The following is a 13657-nucleotide window of genomic DNA, read 5'->3' as shown; positions in this document are numbered from 1 at the left end:
ACATAAAGGCACGAGACTTTAGTTTATATATTATACATATTAGTCTCGTTCCATATTTATTAAATATAGAATAAATACGAGTTCAATTTGAAAAAACGAGATCCCGCAAAAAACAGACGAAATAAATTATCTTTCGTTTTCGTCACGTTTCCATATTTTTTCATAAATACAAAAACGATCGGATCAAAGGTAGGAAATGGTACGGGTCATGGCGGTATTTTACCCAACCCTACTTGGAAGTAAATAGCGATCAGCGTAAAAAATAGGAATCCTGTTGACGGGAAAAGGGAAGACGTGGCGCTCTGCTCGCGCTTGTTGGTGCACGGGATTGAAATTCTCGACCGAAAGCCTTTCTTGCACGTTGCAGCCTGCTAGAGCTCACTCTCGAATTTGCACGCGTGATTTTTTAATTTATTTTTTACCTTCAGTTCAGTTGGCTGCTACTCGATCCTATAGCAGCAAATTCGTCTCCTCTTCCTCAAAGCCAAATCCAAATATGTAAAAAAACTGTGCGCGCCTGCACGTGCATACATGATACATGCCCATATGCATGGGTGGCGTTTGTGAACCGGCTTATTCTGCATAAAAAGTTGATAATTGGGATTCTCCCTTACGACACATTATCTAAGGTAAGAAATCAAAACGTTTGGATGGAAAGCAGATAAAATTTATGTCATTACTAGAATCCGTAGATAACCAAACGGACACCGATGTGAAATCTCGCCGAGAGTTTCGAAATTTCGCTTCTTTCAATGGACAATAAAGAAAAACTATAGTGACCAAAAAAAAAAAAATCAGCCGAATTGATCTCCCGCCACAGACTCGCGCTAAACTGGGTCCTCCCGCCGGACGGCCCATCCAGTACCCTTGTCGAACCCTAAATCGCCCACAACCACAATACCATCCCCTTCCCCAAAATTCAACGTTCCTGTGCATTGCGAGCCGCGGCGGCGGCGGCGGCTCGGTACGCTGCTCCTGTGCGTCCTGGTCGTCGTTCCTCCTGTCCTCCTGCACGTCCACGACTCCACTCAGCTATGCCATCTCGTAGGGTTGCTTAACTGCCACGCGCCGGTGTCTCACTGTTGATTCTCGGCCTCGCGAGCTCCTGCAGACCGAGCGGAGCGGCATTGGACGGCGGAGCGCAAACTAGCGGTTTGGTGGTCTGGAGTTCTGGACACTGAACTCCACGCCCCATTGCAGAACAGCAACAGGTCTTCATCAACCTCGACGCCCCGGTGCACAAGATCTTCATCCTGGACTTCTACTGCATCTGGGTTTTGCACTAGGTATAGTAACCTGATCGGTTAGTGTAAGCAGGATAAAAAGTACTTTTTGTCCAGTGTGCTTACTTGTGATTTGCGGTAGTACGGGATGCTATGGCACATGTTTGGCTTATATGCTTGTTTCCTATTCATGAATAAGCGTGCTTCTTTCTCTTTTTAGTGTTGCACTGTTGCCCAGAAGCAGAGCATCGCCTTTGCGATTTATGTCCGCATTCGGCACTCAGTACAGTAATCGAGCAATTCAGCAGGTTACTCATCGATTTCGTTGTGAAATCGTTGCTCATTATGTAACCTTGAGAGAATTTGTTTACAATGGTGCCACTTCCGTTCTCTCCGTTTGCAGATTTGATTGTGATGGAACGAGGTAGCAGGTCTGCAACGCAGGGCAATGCAAAGCGGAAAGAAAGAGCTGCTGCGGAGTCGTCGTATGGAGCGAACGAATGCGTGGTTGTTAATTACGATGGTAAGACTTGTCTAAAAATGGTTGGTCCATGATATGTACAAACATATAGATGTAGGTCCATAACATGTAGAAACGTGCAAACCTTATGGATAATTCTTGTATACAGCTGTAAGAATGGGCAGTCGCGGGTGGATGTATACTGGTTTCAACAAAAAGACTAAGGCTCACTCAGAGGAGTGGTTTGTCAAGACTCAGAGTTTCTAGATCATGCTGCTGCTTTATCACAAATAGATAATATTAGGTGTCCATGCAACAAATGCGGAAATATGACGGCCTATGATAAGAGACAGGTCACACTACACTTGTGTACACATGGTTTCGTGCCAGGCTATGAGATATGGTATCTCCATGGAGAGTCACGCTTTGAAAGAGACACACAAATGAAAGTTGATGGCATTGGAGATGATAGGATGTATCAGATGCATGAGGATCTACGGACAAAGTTGGAACCAGATCGTCAGGATCCGACTACAGTTGAGGTTTAGAAGTTCTTTGACCTCCTCAACGCTTCTAATGAATTTGTTAACATCGATATAAATATTGAACTTGATGTACTAGGAGGACAAGGAGCACCAGTGAGGGGGACAAGGAGTACCAGGATGATGAGACCGACCACCAGGAGGAGGACGAGCCTCAGGACAGGGCTTCCGAAGGCTCTAGTGTGCCACGCCAACATCGCTCTAGAAAGAGCCACGGCAATGATTCAATGTAACCATGATTGATGCTTATTTTTCATTCATAGATTTGAAAACAACATCTGTAATACTAATACATTTGTTTAATATGTACCATTCCAGCAATATGGTCTAAACATAGTTCTCCTAGAGTTTTGACTGCCACCGTTGTTGCCACACCATAATGGAGCCCTATGATAGCTACACCAGTTCAGGTATACAAATCTTAAACAATTTTCTAATAACATAGTCCAACCTAGCAGTTTGTCCATGCAATTCAAGCAAAACTTATCCTATTGTATATTAACGGTGTAACTTCGAGTAAACCCTAGTAAATATAGCCAATTGTATGTCAACTTTCGTGAGTTCTAACTTGAGATGTTAAATTCAAACAAAACCTATATAGGTACATCAACTTTGCAATTTGCACCCATGCATGCCCCAATATCACGGGGCGTACAATGCAAGCCAACCACGAATGAACATTCGTATTAATTACTTCATACACATTGACCATTTGTAAAATCGGAAGTGGAGAAAAGGCAGAGGAAATGAAGAAGAAAAAACCCCGAAACGAAACGAATAAACAATTTCACCCGTGCCGGCCCGTACGTTCGATCATCACGTACTGTTCTAATCCAACAACAGATCGACCGTGCATTCTCATAAATGACATATATATATATATATATATATATATATATATATATATATATATATATATATATATATATATATATATATATATATATATGTAGGTTGTCAGTTATTGGGTGCCATGGCGGTCTGTGAGCGTATGGTCTGGGGGTAGAGGAACTTCTTCCCGCCGACGGCCTCCAGGATCTTCTTGCTGAGCGCGCCGCCGCCGCCGTCCTGGTCGCCGGACTTGGAGACGTAGAAGGTGCGGGAGAACCAGTCCACCAGCTCGGGCGCGGCGCACATGACCATGTGGAAGGGCCAGTACCAGCCGGGCCACGTGACGTAGTAGTCCCGACGGCGCACGCTCGCCACCACCACCTCGGCCAGCGACTCCGTCTTGCCCACCGGCATCGGCCCCACGTTGATCTGCAAGCGCGCGCGCGCATGCCATTTCTTCGCTGTAGCTGTACTGTTCGCGTGCACGTAGGAGGAAATTGTATAAATAAAGGGAGGGCGGCGGATCGAGCTCACGTACGTCGCGGGCCTCCTCGTCGATGCCGACATGGCCGTCCTTCTGGAGGCCCTTGCCCTTGGTGAGGTTGGAGACGACGTAGCCGGGCGTGAGGATGGTGACGTGCACGTGGGACCCCAGCTCAGCCCTCAGCGTCTCGTAGAAACGTATCACGGCGCCTTTGCTTGCCTGCAAAATTACTTGTAGCTGACTGATATATAGATGACGACGACACAGCGCGCGGCACGTGGATCGGTCGACCTACTACTACTAGCTTGGTAGCTGAACTACATTATAGCTAGCTAGATAGATCACCAGATCCATCTAGCTACGCAGGTGTTTGGTGAGCGGCATTTCATCATGCCGTACCAATGTTCCTGGACTGGGTGACACAGACAGGATTGGGAAGTTGCAGCTTAAGTACGTACGTTGTAGAAGCTCATCCTGGCTGTCGGCACCCTGCCGGCGACGGAGGCGGTCACCACGATGTTGCCCCGGCTGGCCTTGAGGTACGGCAGCGCGAAGTAGGTCGGGTACACGGCACCCCAGAAGTTGAGATCCTGCATATATTCAGCAGCCATACCATGCGCGCACGCACACGATATATACAGAATGTTCAGAACTGTATTTATATATTACACCTGGGTGCATTCAATATAGAGAATGCACCCAGGCCAAACCTATGTACCAGGTCCGAGCCAACCGTCCCACCCAGGCCGGTTTCGTCCCTACTGCACGCTCCGGACAGAACCTTTTCATTTTCCCGCCCCCGCCCCTCTTTCTCCGTGAACAGCTCCTCCGCGAACGGCTCAACCTCTTCACATAAGTTGCAATCACACCAGACTTGCAGTTGCAATTATACCAGACAGCAGTTGCAATCATTGTTTTGTTTAACAGATTTTTGGACATAGTTATATAGAAGTTGCAATCACACCAGACCAGCAGTTGCAATTACACCAGACACAGTTGCAATCATTGTTTTGTTTAACAGATTTTTGGACATAGTTATATAGGAGTTGCAATCACACCAGACCAGCAGTTGCAATTACACCAGGCAGCAGTTGCAATCATTGTTTGTTTAACAGATTTTTGGACATAGTTATATAGAAGTTGCAATCACACCAGATCAGAAGTTGCAATTACACCAGACAGCAGTTACAATTATTGTGTGTTTAACATATTTTTGGACATAGTTATATAGAAGTTGCAATCACAACAGACCCACAGTTGTAATTACACCAGACCAGTAGTTGCAATCTTGTTTGTTTAACAGATTTTTGGACATAGTTATATAGAAGTTGCAATCACACCAGACCAGCAGTTGCAATTACACCAGACCAGCAGTTGCAATCATATTTTTAACAAAATTTCTCAGAGTTATTCAGTACTTGCAATCACATAAGAGCAACTCAGCAGTTGCATCCACACTACACCAGCAGTTGCAATTACAACACACCATCGGTTGCAATCATTTTGTTTACATTTTTTTACAGATATTTGAGTAAAATTATACAACAGTTGCAATCACACATAATGCGGGCTTGCAATCCCACCTAATGCGGGGGACAGGGAGGCACGCAGACAGAGAGGCGCGCGGCGGCGCGGGGACAGGGAGGCGCGCGGCGGCGCGAGGACAGGGAGGCGCTCGGCGGCGGTGGGATCTAGGTTTAGAGGATCGGAGGAAGGATGAGACGGCGGCGGCGCGGGGATAGGGATGCGCGCGGCGGCGGCGGGGGCGGGGAGGCGCGCGAAACAGGACTTACGCCTGGGTGCATTCAATATAGAGAATGCACCCAGGTGCATTTTAGCAGCGCCGATGTTCAGAATACATATATATATACCGGAATGTCCAGCCAAAATCAACTACTCTCTACGTCTCAATTTATAATTCGTTTGATCGTATGATTTTCTTTTACTTTATGTTTCACCAGCTCGTCTTTTTTTTTCTAAAAAAAATATATAACCATCGTTACTTTTTATTGTGATGTTGTAACAATATACTACTACACTTAAGTATGGCTTCGAATTTTGCATATTTTTCTGTCAAAAAAATTTGAATAAGGCAGGCCAGTCAAACTTGGCACGAGAAGTCAAACAAATTATAATTTGAAACAGAGAAATTAATATAAGTGCAACAAATCATTGGCTTGGAAAAAAAGCACATAATATATATAACAGGGTTTGATATGATGCCTTACAATAACATTATGGAAGGCGGTTATGTTGGTGATCTCTTCAAAGAAGCAGCTGGACCAGATCCCGGCGTTGGCCACCAAGTGATTCACTGTGTAAACAAACAAACAAGCAAAAAATCCTCCATAATCAGTATTCGATATTTGAGTACTACCGCATATATATTATGAATCGAGCTATATATATTATATAGACTGGCACAGGGACAAGGCACGATTATATATCCATGCCTAGCAGCATAGGTGGTCAACGACGACGACGAGAGTAGTATTCAGACACTACCTCTGCTAGCTGTTCATTTGTTGCATATATATAGAGCTTTTAAATTACTCCCTGACAGATGAAACAACAATTGGCAAGACATGTTTATGAAAAACCAATTAAAAGTTGCATATAGGAGCCTCCATTAATTAGTTTGTTCAACCAGTTCGGGTGCTAGCTGTGTGACATTGATTCACGTACTGATGCACTATACTACCTGAAAGCGATTTGCTGTGGCACGGTCATATGTGTAATAAGGTTTGGTGTGAACGAGGAAAAGTTCATTAATTAGCCCAATTTCTAACCAACCCCCCGGCTCAATGTGTATCCTTATGATCATTGAATAGTATATGGACTTCACGCGCGGCCGGCTTTGCAAAATCCGTCAAGATCGTTTAGATCTATAGCTCTTTTTGGTTTGTCACTTTGCTTAACATTAGTCGTTCGAGTTGAAGAAATAACTGTAGATAAAAAAAGTTAGGTAAAACGTGACAAATTAGGTAGCGAACGAAATAGACTCTTATTGTCGTACAAACCAAATTAATACTCTCTCCGTTCTGAATTATAAGATGTTTATATATAGCTTTTGTTAGATGTGTGTAGTTTTGCTACATGTATCTAGGTATATAGTAAAACCAATATAGGTATCTAATTAATATAAGGACAATATAGGTATCTGCTTTTTGCTGTAACATTTAGCCGAATGGAGCTACTTATTGTCGCTTGATCTAGAATGCATGCTATAGTACTATATGCTATGGCTGTGTGCAGATGGTCACAACAGCGTCGTTATTACTGAGCACCGTACGTACCGCTGGTGGCCAGCAATTAATTAATCCCGACGAAATAGACTCTTATTATACATAGTGACGTACTACGTACGTTTGCCGAAGTGCGCGACGGTCTCCTCGACGGCGCGCTTGGCGTCGTCGACCTTGGTGACGTCGGCCGGCACGACCAGCACGTCGGGGGCGCCCAGGTCGCGCGCCGCCTTGGCCACGGCGCGCAGCGCCACCTCCGTGCGCGCCACCAGCGCCACGCACGCGCCGTGCCTCGCGTACTCGTACACCAGGTGCTGAAAATTCATAACAACAACGTACAAGCAAAAACATATATTAGTATACGACTGTGTAGTAGTTTTGTTGTTCGGTACGCCGTACGCCTTGTTTTGTTCTGACTGTCGATCGGGATGCATGCCTCGACTGACGCGTACCCTTCCACTGTAGCTAGCTAGCCTAGCTAGCTAGGAGTAAAGACGCAGCAGTGAGTGGGTTCAGGGGGGCCATGACCATGAATATAATGGGCTTTTATTCCAGCGACTGTAGACCCACATGCATGAGGAGCGCCATCATCGGTCACAGCGACATTTATTCGAGAATGAATTGAACAAGATAGATAGATACGTATATAGATACGAGTAGTGCGCGCGTCGATCGACCGGTGGTCGTCGTCGTTATCATCATCATGAACGAACGGGGGCAACCATTCCATGCATTGCTGCCACACACCAGGTAGCTAGTCGATCGGTTTATTTGTGGTGCATAATTCTTGCTAGCTTAGGCGCTTAGCTCCTGTACAAGGCTACAATAATAACTTAGACGCGCTACACATACTGGCCAGATTTTTCACGTACCAACAACCACTGCACCGGCCGGAATGTTTTTATTTATTTATTTACTTATTTGTGTGTATTACACTGCTAGGTATATGTGTCTCTGCACTCTGCAAAGAGAGTACTATACGAAGCATGCATTTCCTCAGTTACGTAGTGGCCGATCGACGCGGGGGATAAGGCCAGCAGCGGCAGAGAGAGGGCGCGGGGGATAACGAAGCAAGCAAGAAGAAGAGAGTGGCTGGCTGGCTGACCTCGCCGATGCCGGAGGACGCGCCGGTGACGAGGATGACCTTGCCGCGGAGGTCCTCGCCCCTGGCGAAGGGGCGGACGAGGAGGCGGTGGAGGAGGCGGCACACAAAGGCCACGGGGAGGTAGACGGCGAGCACCAGCGCCAGCCCCACGTGCATGAAGCAGCCCAGGAACGCGTTCACCACTGCCTCCTTGCTCATCATCTTCCTTCCTTCCTTCCTTAGCTATGCTCTCTTCCCTGGCCCTGGTGGGCTTGGCTTCTTTCTTCCTTCCTTCCTTACGTGTTGCTCGATAGTATATATGTATATATGGATCGCTTTAGCTGGCTGGCTGGCTCGCCGCCGGCGGCCTTCTGCTCGGACCCTTGGATCTCCCCTGCCTGCGCGGCGGGGGCACGGTGGACCTAAATAGAGCTAGCTAGCCTGCGCAGGCCGGAGGACCGGAGTCGGAGGCGCCGGAGGTACGGTGTGTGATGCCCTGGCGTGGTATGGTATTTATGGGTGCCTGGCCGGAGAGGAGATGGTGAAGGAAATTATTAATAAAATAATCATAATAATAACGGGTGGGTGGGGGTTGCTGCACCTGCAGGGGGAATTCAACATGTATATACTATATATGTAGATGCTACAATTATTATTATATAATAAATAACACTAGTATTCGTCCACATCCTTTGTCTCCCTCCCAACACAAGAAACGAATGAGCAGCCAGCCAGAGACTGCTCCTAGTCCTAGCAGATCCCATGGTCAATGTCCATGCACAGTGCCAGCGTAAGGGTTTCGCTGGCTAGCTGTTGCGTTTGTTTTGAAAGACTAAAGATTATAATTTTATTTTAGTCCCCATTTAGATCTCTTTTGACACGGCTCCGGATCCTTTAAAGGCGGTCTAGCTTCTTTGGAAACAGTTTCGGCTCTGACTTCTTGGCTTCTCTAGAGGAGACAGAGCTGTTTTGCAATTTGTTTGGCGAAACAACTTCTTCTATATTTTTTGAATGATGTATCAGGAGAACGTAGAAGGAGCCAGGAGAAGGCATGTTTTTGGTGCTATGGCTCCTAGCAATAAAACGGCTCAGGCTCTCAAAAGGCTCTCAACGATAAACTTTTTTTGTGACCCTTTGGTTTGGTAGAGCTTCACACGATGAGCCCAAGCTGGAGCCGTCCAATGAGCCATGCCAAAGGGGCCCTAAACGCAATAGGTCCTCTTAAAAACAGGTCATATATAGGAACCGAGGTTTTTTTTAACAAATCATTTGGCAAAACGACTCCTCTTGACGCGAGAGAAGGAGAGTGAGAGGAGTCGTTTGTGAAGGCTCCTCTAAGAGCCAGAGTCAAAACCGTTTGGGAGCCCTCACAAACAAGCCCTTAGTTTCAAAATTGTCAAACTGTGGGACTAACAGGGACTAAGGGTCTGTTTGGTTGGGATGTGGCTGTGAAGCTGTTGTGTGCTGTGAGCTATTAAAATGTTAAAAATCGTTTGGTCGAAAACACTAGAAACCGTTAAAAGTTCTTTGATATATGTTTTCACGGTTCCATCCGAAAGACATTGAAAGCAGGTCCAATGGTGCTTTCATTTTTGCACTAAGAGAAAGTCGACTTTTAGAAAAAACTGCTTTCTGGATCCAGCCCTTTGGTTTGGCTTTTGCCTTTTAGATAGCAAAAAACAAAGCCAAAAATCAAACCAAACATACCCTAAACTATTTTAGTCTCTAGTCCCTCAAGATGTGACTAAAAAGGGACTAAACCATATAAATTCCACTTTTTCTCCCTCCTTTGTTTCAGTTGCACTAATGACAGGAGAATGCTAAAGGATGTTTCAATTCTCTTATAATTATCTGTAGTCACTAGAACCAAACATAGTAGGGATTAAACTTTTATCTACTAACTAAACTTTAGTGGCTGAACTAAATAACCAAAAGGGCCCGGGCCGATTATGTGGTCGTAGGATGATCGCGATGCGCAGCGACGACCTGGCAAGCTAGCGAGCACAGATCGGCCGGCCGGCCGGGTCCAGATTATGGGATCGACACCGCTGCGACCAGTAAATGCCGCCGCTGTCACGAGCCATGCTATTCCCCCGTGCAGTGTATATGCGCCTCTACTTCACTGTCACCATTCGCGCGCGCCGCCTGGCTGCTAATAGATCGATGGTATGGTAGCCCATGCTAGAGAGATCCAGTCCAGTGGATCGGAGCTGCAGCTCGCTGCTGGAGATAGCGAGGGTGTACAAATTTTAATAGTGTCGCGGTGGTGCTGGTGCACATGCGGCATGGTGGTATCCACCTGATCTAGCTTGTACTAACTACGTACAGTACGTACCACGCCTTAGCTAGCCATGCGTACAGCGAAGATAGATGGTGCAGTGCATGCACGTATACCACGTACTCCCTCCGTTTCTTTTTATTTGTCGCTGGATAGTGCGATTTTACACTATTCAACGACAAATAAAAAGAAACAGAGGGTGTATATATATTGATTATGTTTGGTGCCTCGCTCGAGGGCAGGGGGCAGCGCTAGCTATACGTACCTACCCTCTCTACACACAAACTTGTGTCAACGGCGTAGTACACGCACATAATACATACTACCTGGTTTCCTCCCGGCCCCCTGCCCCTGGTAGCTACTAGCGGTTACTCCAGCAAGCACGCGCGTACGTGCCCATTCACAGGAGGACCACACTCTCCGATCCAACTCTCCATCAGTACGTAGTACACAACAAAAGCTGCTGTAACTGCGGTCAGAAAGATTATTAATGCGCTGTGTCGTACACGGTGAATCTCGATCGATTGCCCATTTGCCCGGGATATATATACTGTCATATCGGCCACCAAACAACAACCATTAAATTCCCAGTTGGCTGCTCATGCACGGCCGTATACCGCGCGCGCCGCTGCGGTTCAGATTTGATTTGATATCAAGCAAGAAGTATAGTGACCGGCTCTTAGCTGATTAATTAAATGCTGACATCGAACAGACAGAGGAGAGAGAGAGAGAGCAGTATAATAAGGTGATGTAGCTGAGCTACAAGAGATATCCTGTCAGATTATGATAATATAGAAAAAAGATAAGTGGATATAGAGAAAAAGTGATGCAAGAGATATCCTGTCAGATTATGATGAGCTAGAGTGAGTGGACTATATCTTAGCTCTCTAGTCTCACCAAAAGATGATTCAAATGATGCAAGTGAGTGAACTGTATCTTGGCTCTCAAGAGGTGTACACAGGTGAATGGGGTGCTGAGATGCCAGCGAAAACTGGCCACAAGGTCTATTTATATTTTATATACCCACAAGGTGCACTCCCAATAGCTATAAACTAGTCATTATTGTGTGTTGGGTATCTAGTGTACACACCAGACAAGACACTAGACACATTCAGTGCATGTTAGAGCATATGTGTGTGTTTTACATGCTCTCTAAGTTCTCTACATGCTCTCTAAGTTCTCTATATTATGTGGTGTACGGTGCTTCAATGGACACATCTAGTGACCTTTAGAGCATATGTGCCAATTTGCATTCTCTCTTAAGACCTGTTTTGTTGCACCATCCGATGCTGTACCAGACACATCTGGTGAGGGACATCTAGTGCACACTGGACTCCATTGTGGCCGATTGAAAACCATGCAACATAAAAGGAACAACCTCATGTTCGATGCATAAACCTGGTACATCAAAGGACATGTCAGATACATGCAGAATAGCTACACCGAGAGCACTTTATCCTTTCTTCTCAAGTGTGCCAACTCACAATTTTTTTGGCAAAACATATTAGAACAATATTAGCATTTTAGAAGTGTTTTCCATAAACATAAGTGCTTGCTCTCAGAGTGCGTCACTTAAGCCTATGCAATGCACACAAAATTTCAATGTCTACTAGCACTAGATGACAAAAAAGTCCAATTAAGATCTTCTCTTAATAGTATGCTCATTTGTGCTAAATCCAATCACAGAGTCTATTATGTCTTGACTGGTAAAATAAAATGATCTAGTTACACCGTTGCTTGGAGCCCTTGTAGCTTATTTTCTCTTTCTTCCTTTTCTATTTGAACACTTGATCAATGCAGATTCAGATCAAATATGTATGAAATCAAAATCGGATGTCACTATTTACTACATTTTAAATCGAATACGTATATGAATACAAATATTATTGGATACAAATATAGAATGAATAGTTTGAATTCTGTTGGATACTTACTTGACTTGGAACATAGTGTCATAACGAGTATCAATTTGTTTTATTGGTTGATTTATAGTTGGTAAAAAATCATGTTACGAGGAAATTATGAGCATATTATGAGCATATCCATTAATATATATACATATATATTCTTTAACAATAAAATATGTACATAATGCATATAAATACAATGTCTTAATCGAACAAATAATCTAATGTATTTACAATTAGCCTTTTTTATTATTAATTAAAATTTATCATTGTATAGTACTAGTAATATAAAATTAACATAACTATTTATTTATCATATAAATATTTTTTAATATTTTAAATGGTGTGTATTGTTTTTCTAGTACCGTTATTAAAATTAAAATCATTTGTAATTAGTGATTATTAGTGATAAAAATGAGTTTTAAATAATTTAAAGTCAAATACTTTTCTTCATGTACATGGATAATATCAGATATTCCATGGTTTTTTTTACTAGAAATCGAATTTGAAATTCACTCATTTGACATTCATATTAGCATTTTTGAATACCAGTCCGGATACTTTGGACTTTCAGACATCCATCAGAAGCATTCTTTAGGCTATTTTCAGCGGATTCCTGTTTTATCTCATATCTCATCCACTATTTTAAACTCTACTCTGTTTAAACAGTGTCAGATAGTGTTATCTACAGTCTCCTATTCTCTATTTTATAGTGTATTTTATAGTGTCTAATGGAGACAGTCCAATCCATTTTATGGCTTACCACCGCTGGGGCAGTTTCTTTCGTTTTCCTTGTGGTCGTAACTCGTAGGACGTTGGGGAGGGTGGGGCAGGTGAGGTTTAGCTGAGCAGATTGAATGGACTGCTCTCTCTGCACCGTACGGGTGGTGGTGGCCAGTGCCGTCTGCCATGCGTACCCGTGCCATGGCCACTACTCCCACACGGCGGGAACCGGGAAGTCAGTGATGAGACGGTCGAGGTGGCAGGCGACCGACCGCGAGTTTAATGCGTGTAACTGCGAGCCTGCAACACCACTGAAGCAAAAGGGTGAAGCAGCCTGCGAGCAACGACCGATCGGAGACGAAGACCGTCGTATCACAGTTTGACATAAGATCGTTGGTGCTTGGGATGGGGTAGTCGTCGCGGTCGCATACAAAACTCCCTAAGATGAAATTTCCAAAAACTTCGCCTCCAGTTGTGGATAGGTAGATGCGATGACTACTGGCATGCCGCTCGTTAGCTGCAACCAACGGAGGATCGTGTCGGGTTGTTCAGTTGGGGCTGAGAGGGTTTTGGCAAAGGATCGATCAGCGTGTGCTGTGCTCATCCGTCGTTTGTTTCACATCAAGCGGGCTGGCGTGCTTGCAGTCTCTGTTTGCGTTGAGAGATTTTTCTGGGACTCACGAACACACAACTGAGACTCAACACGGTTTTGTCCACAAGTCAGAGCTCGATCGCATGCATCAGTACAGCAGCTAACTAAATGCACGCTGCAATAAAAAAAACTGGTGGAATGTTCATGTTTCTTCTCGGTATATGTAGTTTTAGGGTATGTTTGAGTCCTTTGAGAGGGCTTCCAAACCATCTCCTCGCTCCGGCTTCT

The 13657-nt window shown here is 44.8% G+C and overlaps 1 protein-coding gene and 1 long non-coding RNA gene across 4 annotated transcripts; one reads left to right on the top strand and one right to left on the bottom strand.

Annotated features, from left to right (window-relative positions):
* Window positions 1-861: 861 nt before the first annotated feature.
* On the top strand, window positions 862-2976 carry LOC103648011 (uncharacterized). 3 transcript variants are annotated; one of them, XR_004856511.1, is made up of 7 exons: window positions 862-964; window positions 1049-1286; window positions 1444-1531; window positions 1627-1746; window positions 1853-2225; window positions 2305-2454; window positions 2544-2976. It is a non-coding gene; the product is annotated as an uncharacterized lncRNA (long non-coding RNA). The 3 variants fall into 3 exon arrangements; XR_563178.4 differs by having other exon boundaries at window positions 863-964; window positions 2305-2976; XR_563177.3 differs by having other exon boundaries at window positions 863-1286; window positions 2305-2976.
* Window positions 2807-8397, bottom strand: LOC103648012 (11-beta-hydroxysteroid dehydrogenase 1A). Its single transcript, XM_008672515.4, has 6 exons — window positions 7891-8397; window positions 6907-7099; window positions 5769-5854; window positions 3999-4130; window positions 3595-3759; window positions 2807-3485 (listed from the first exon to the last, which is right to left on the bottom strand). Exons 1-6 carry the CDS (start codon window positions 8089-8091, stop codon window positions 3183-3185), a joined length of 1080 nt encoding a protein of 359 aa, XP_008670737.1. The 5' UTR covers window positions 8092-8397; the 3' UTR covers window positions 2807-3182.
* Window positions 8398-13657: the final 5260 nt, after the last annotated feature.

This window comes from Zea mays, chromosome 2 (genome assembly GCF_902167145.1).
Source record: "Zea mays cultivar B73 chromosome 2, Zm-B73-REFERENCE-NAM-5.0, whole genome shotgun sequence".
Lineage (NCBI taxonomy): Eukaryota > Viridiplantae > Streptophyta > Magnoliopsida > Poales > Poaceae > Zea > Zea mays.
Note: the sequence above shows the minus strand (reverse complement) of the source record. Positions and strands in the feature narration are given on the sequence as shown.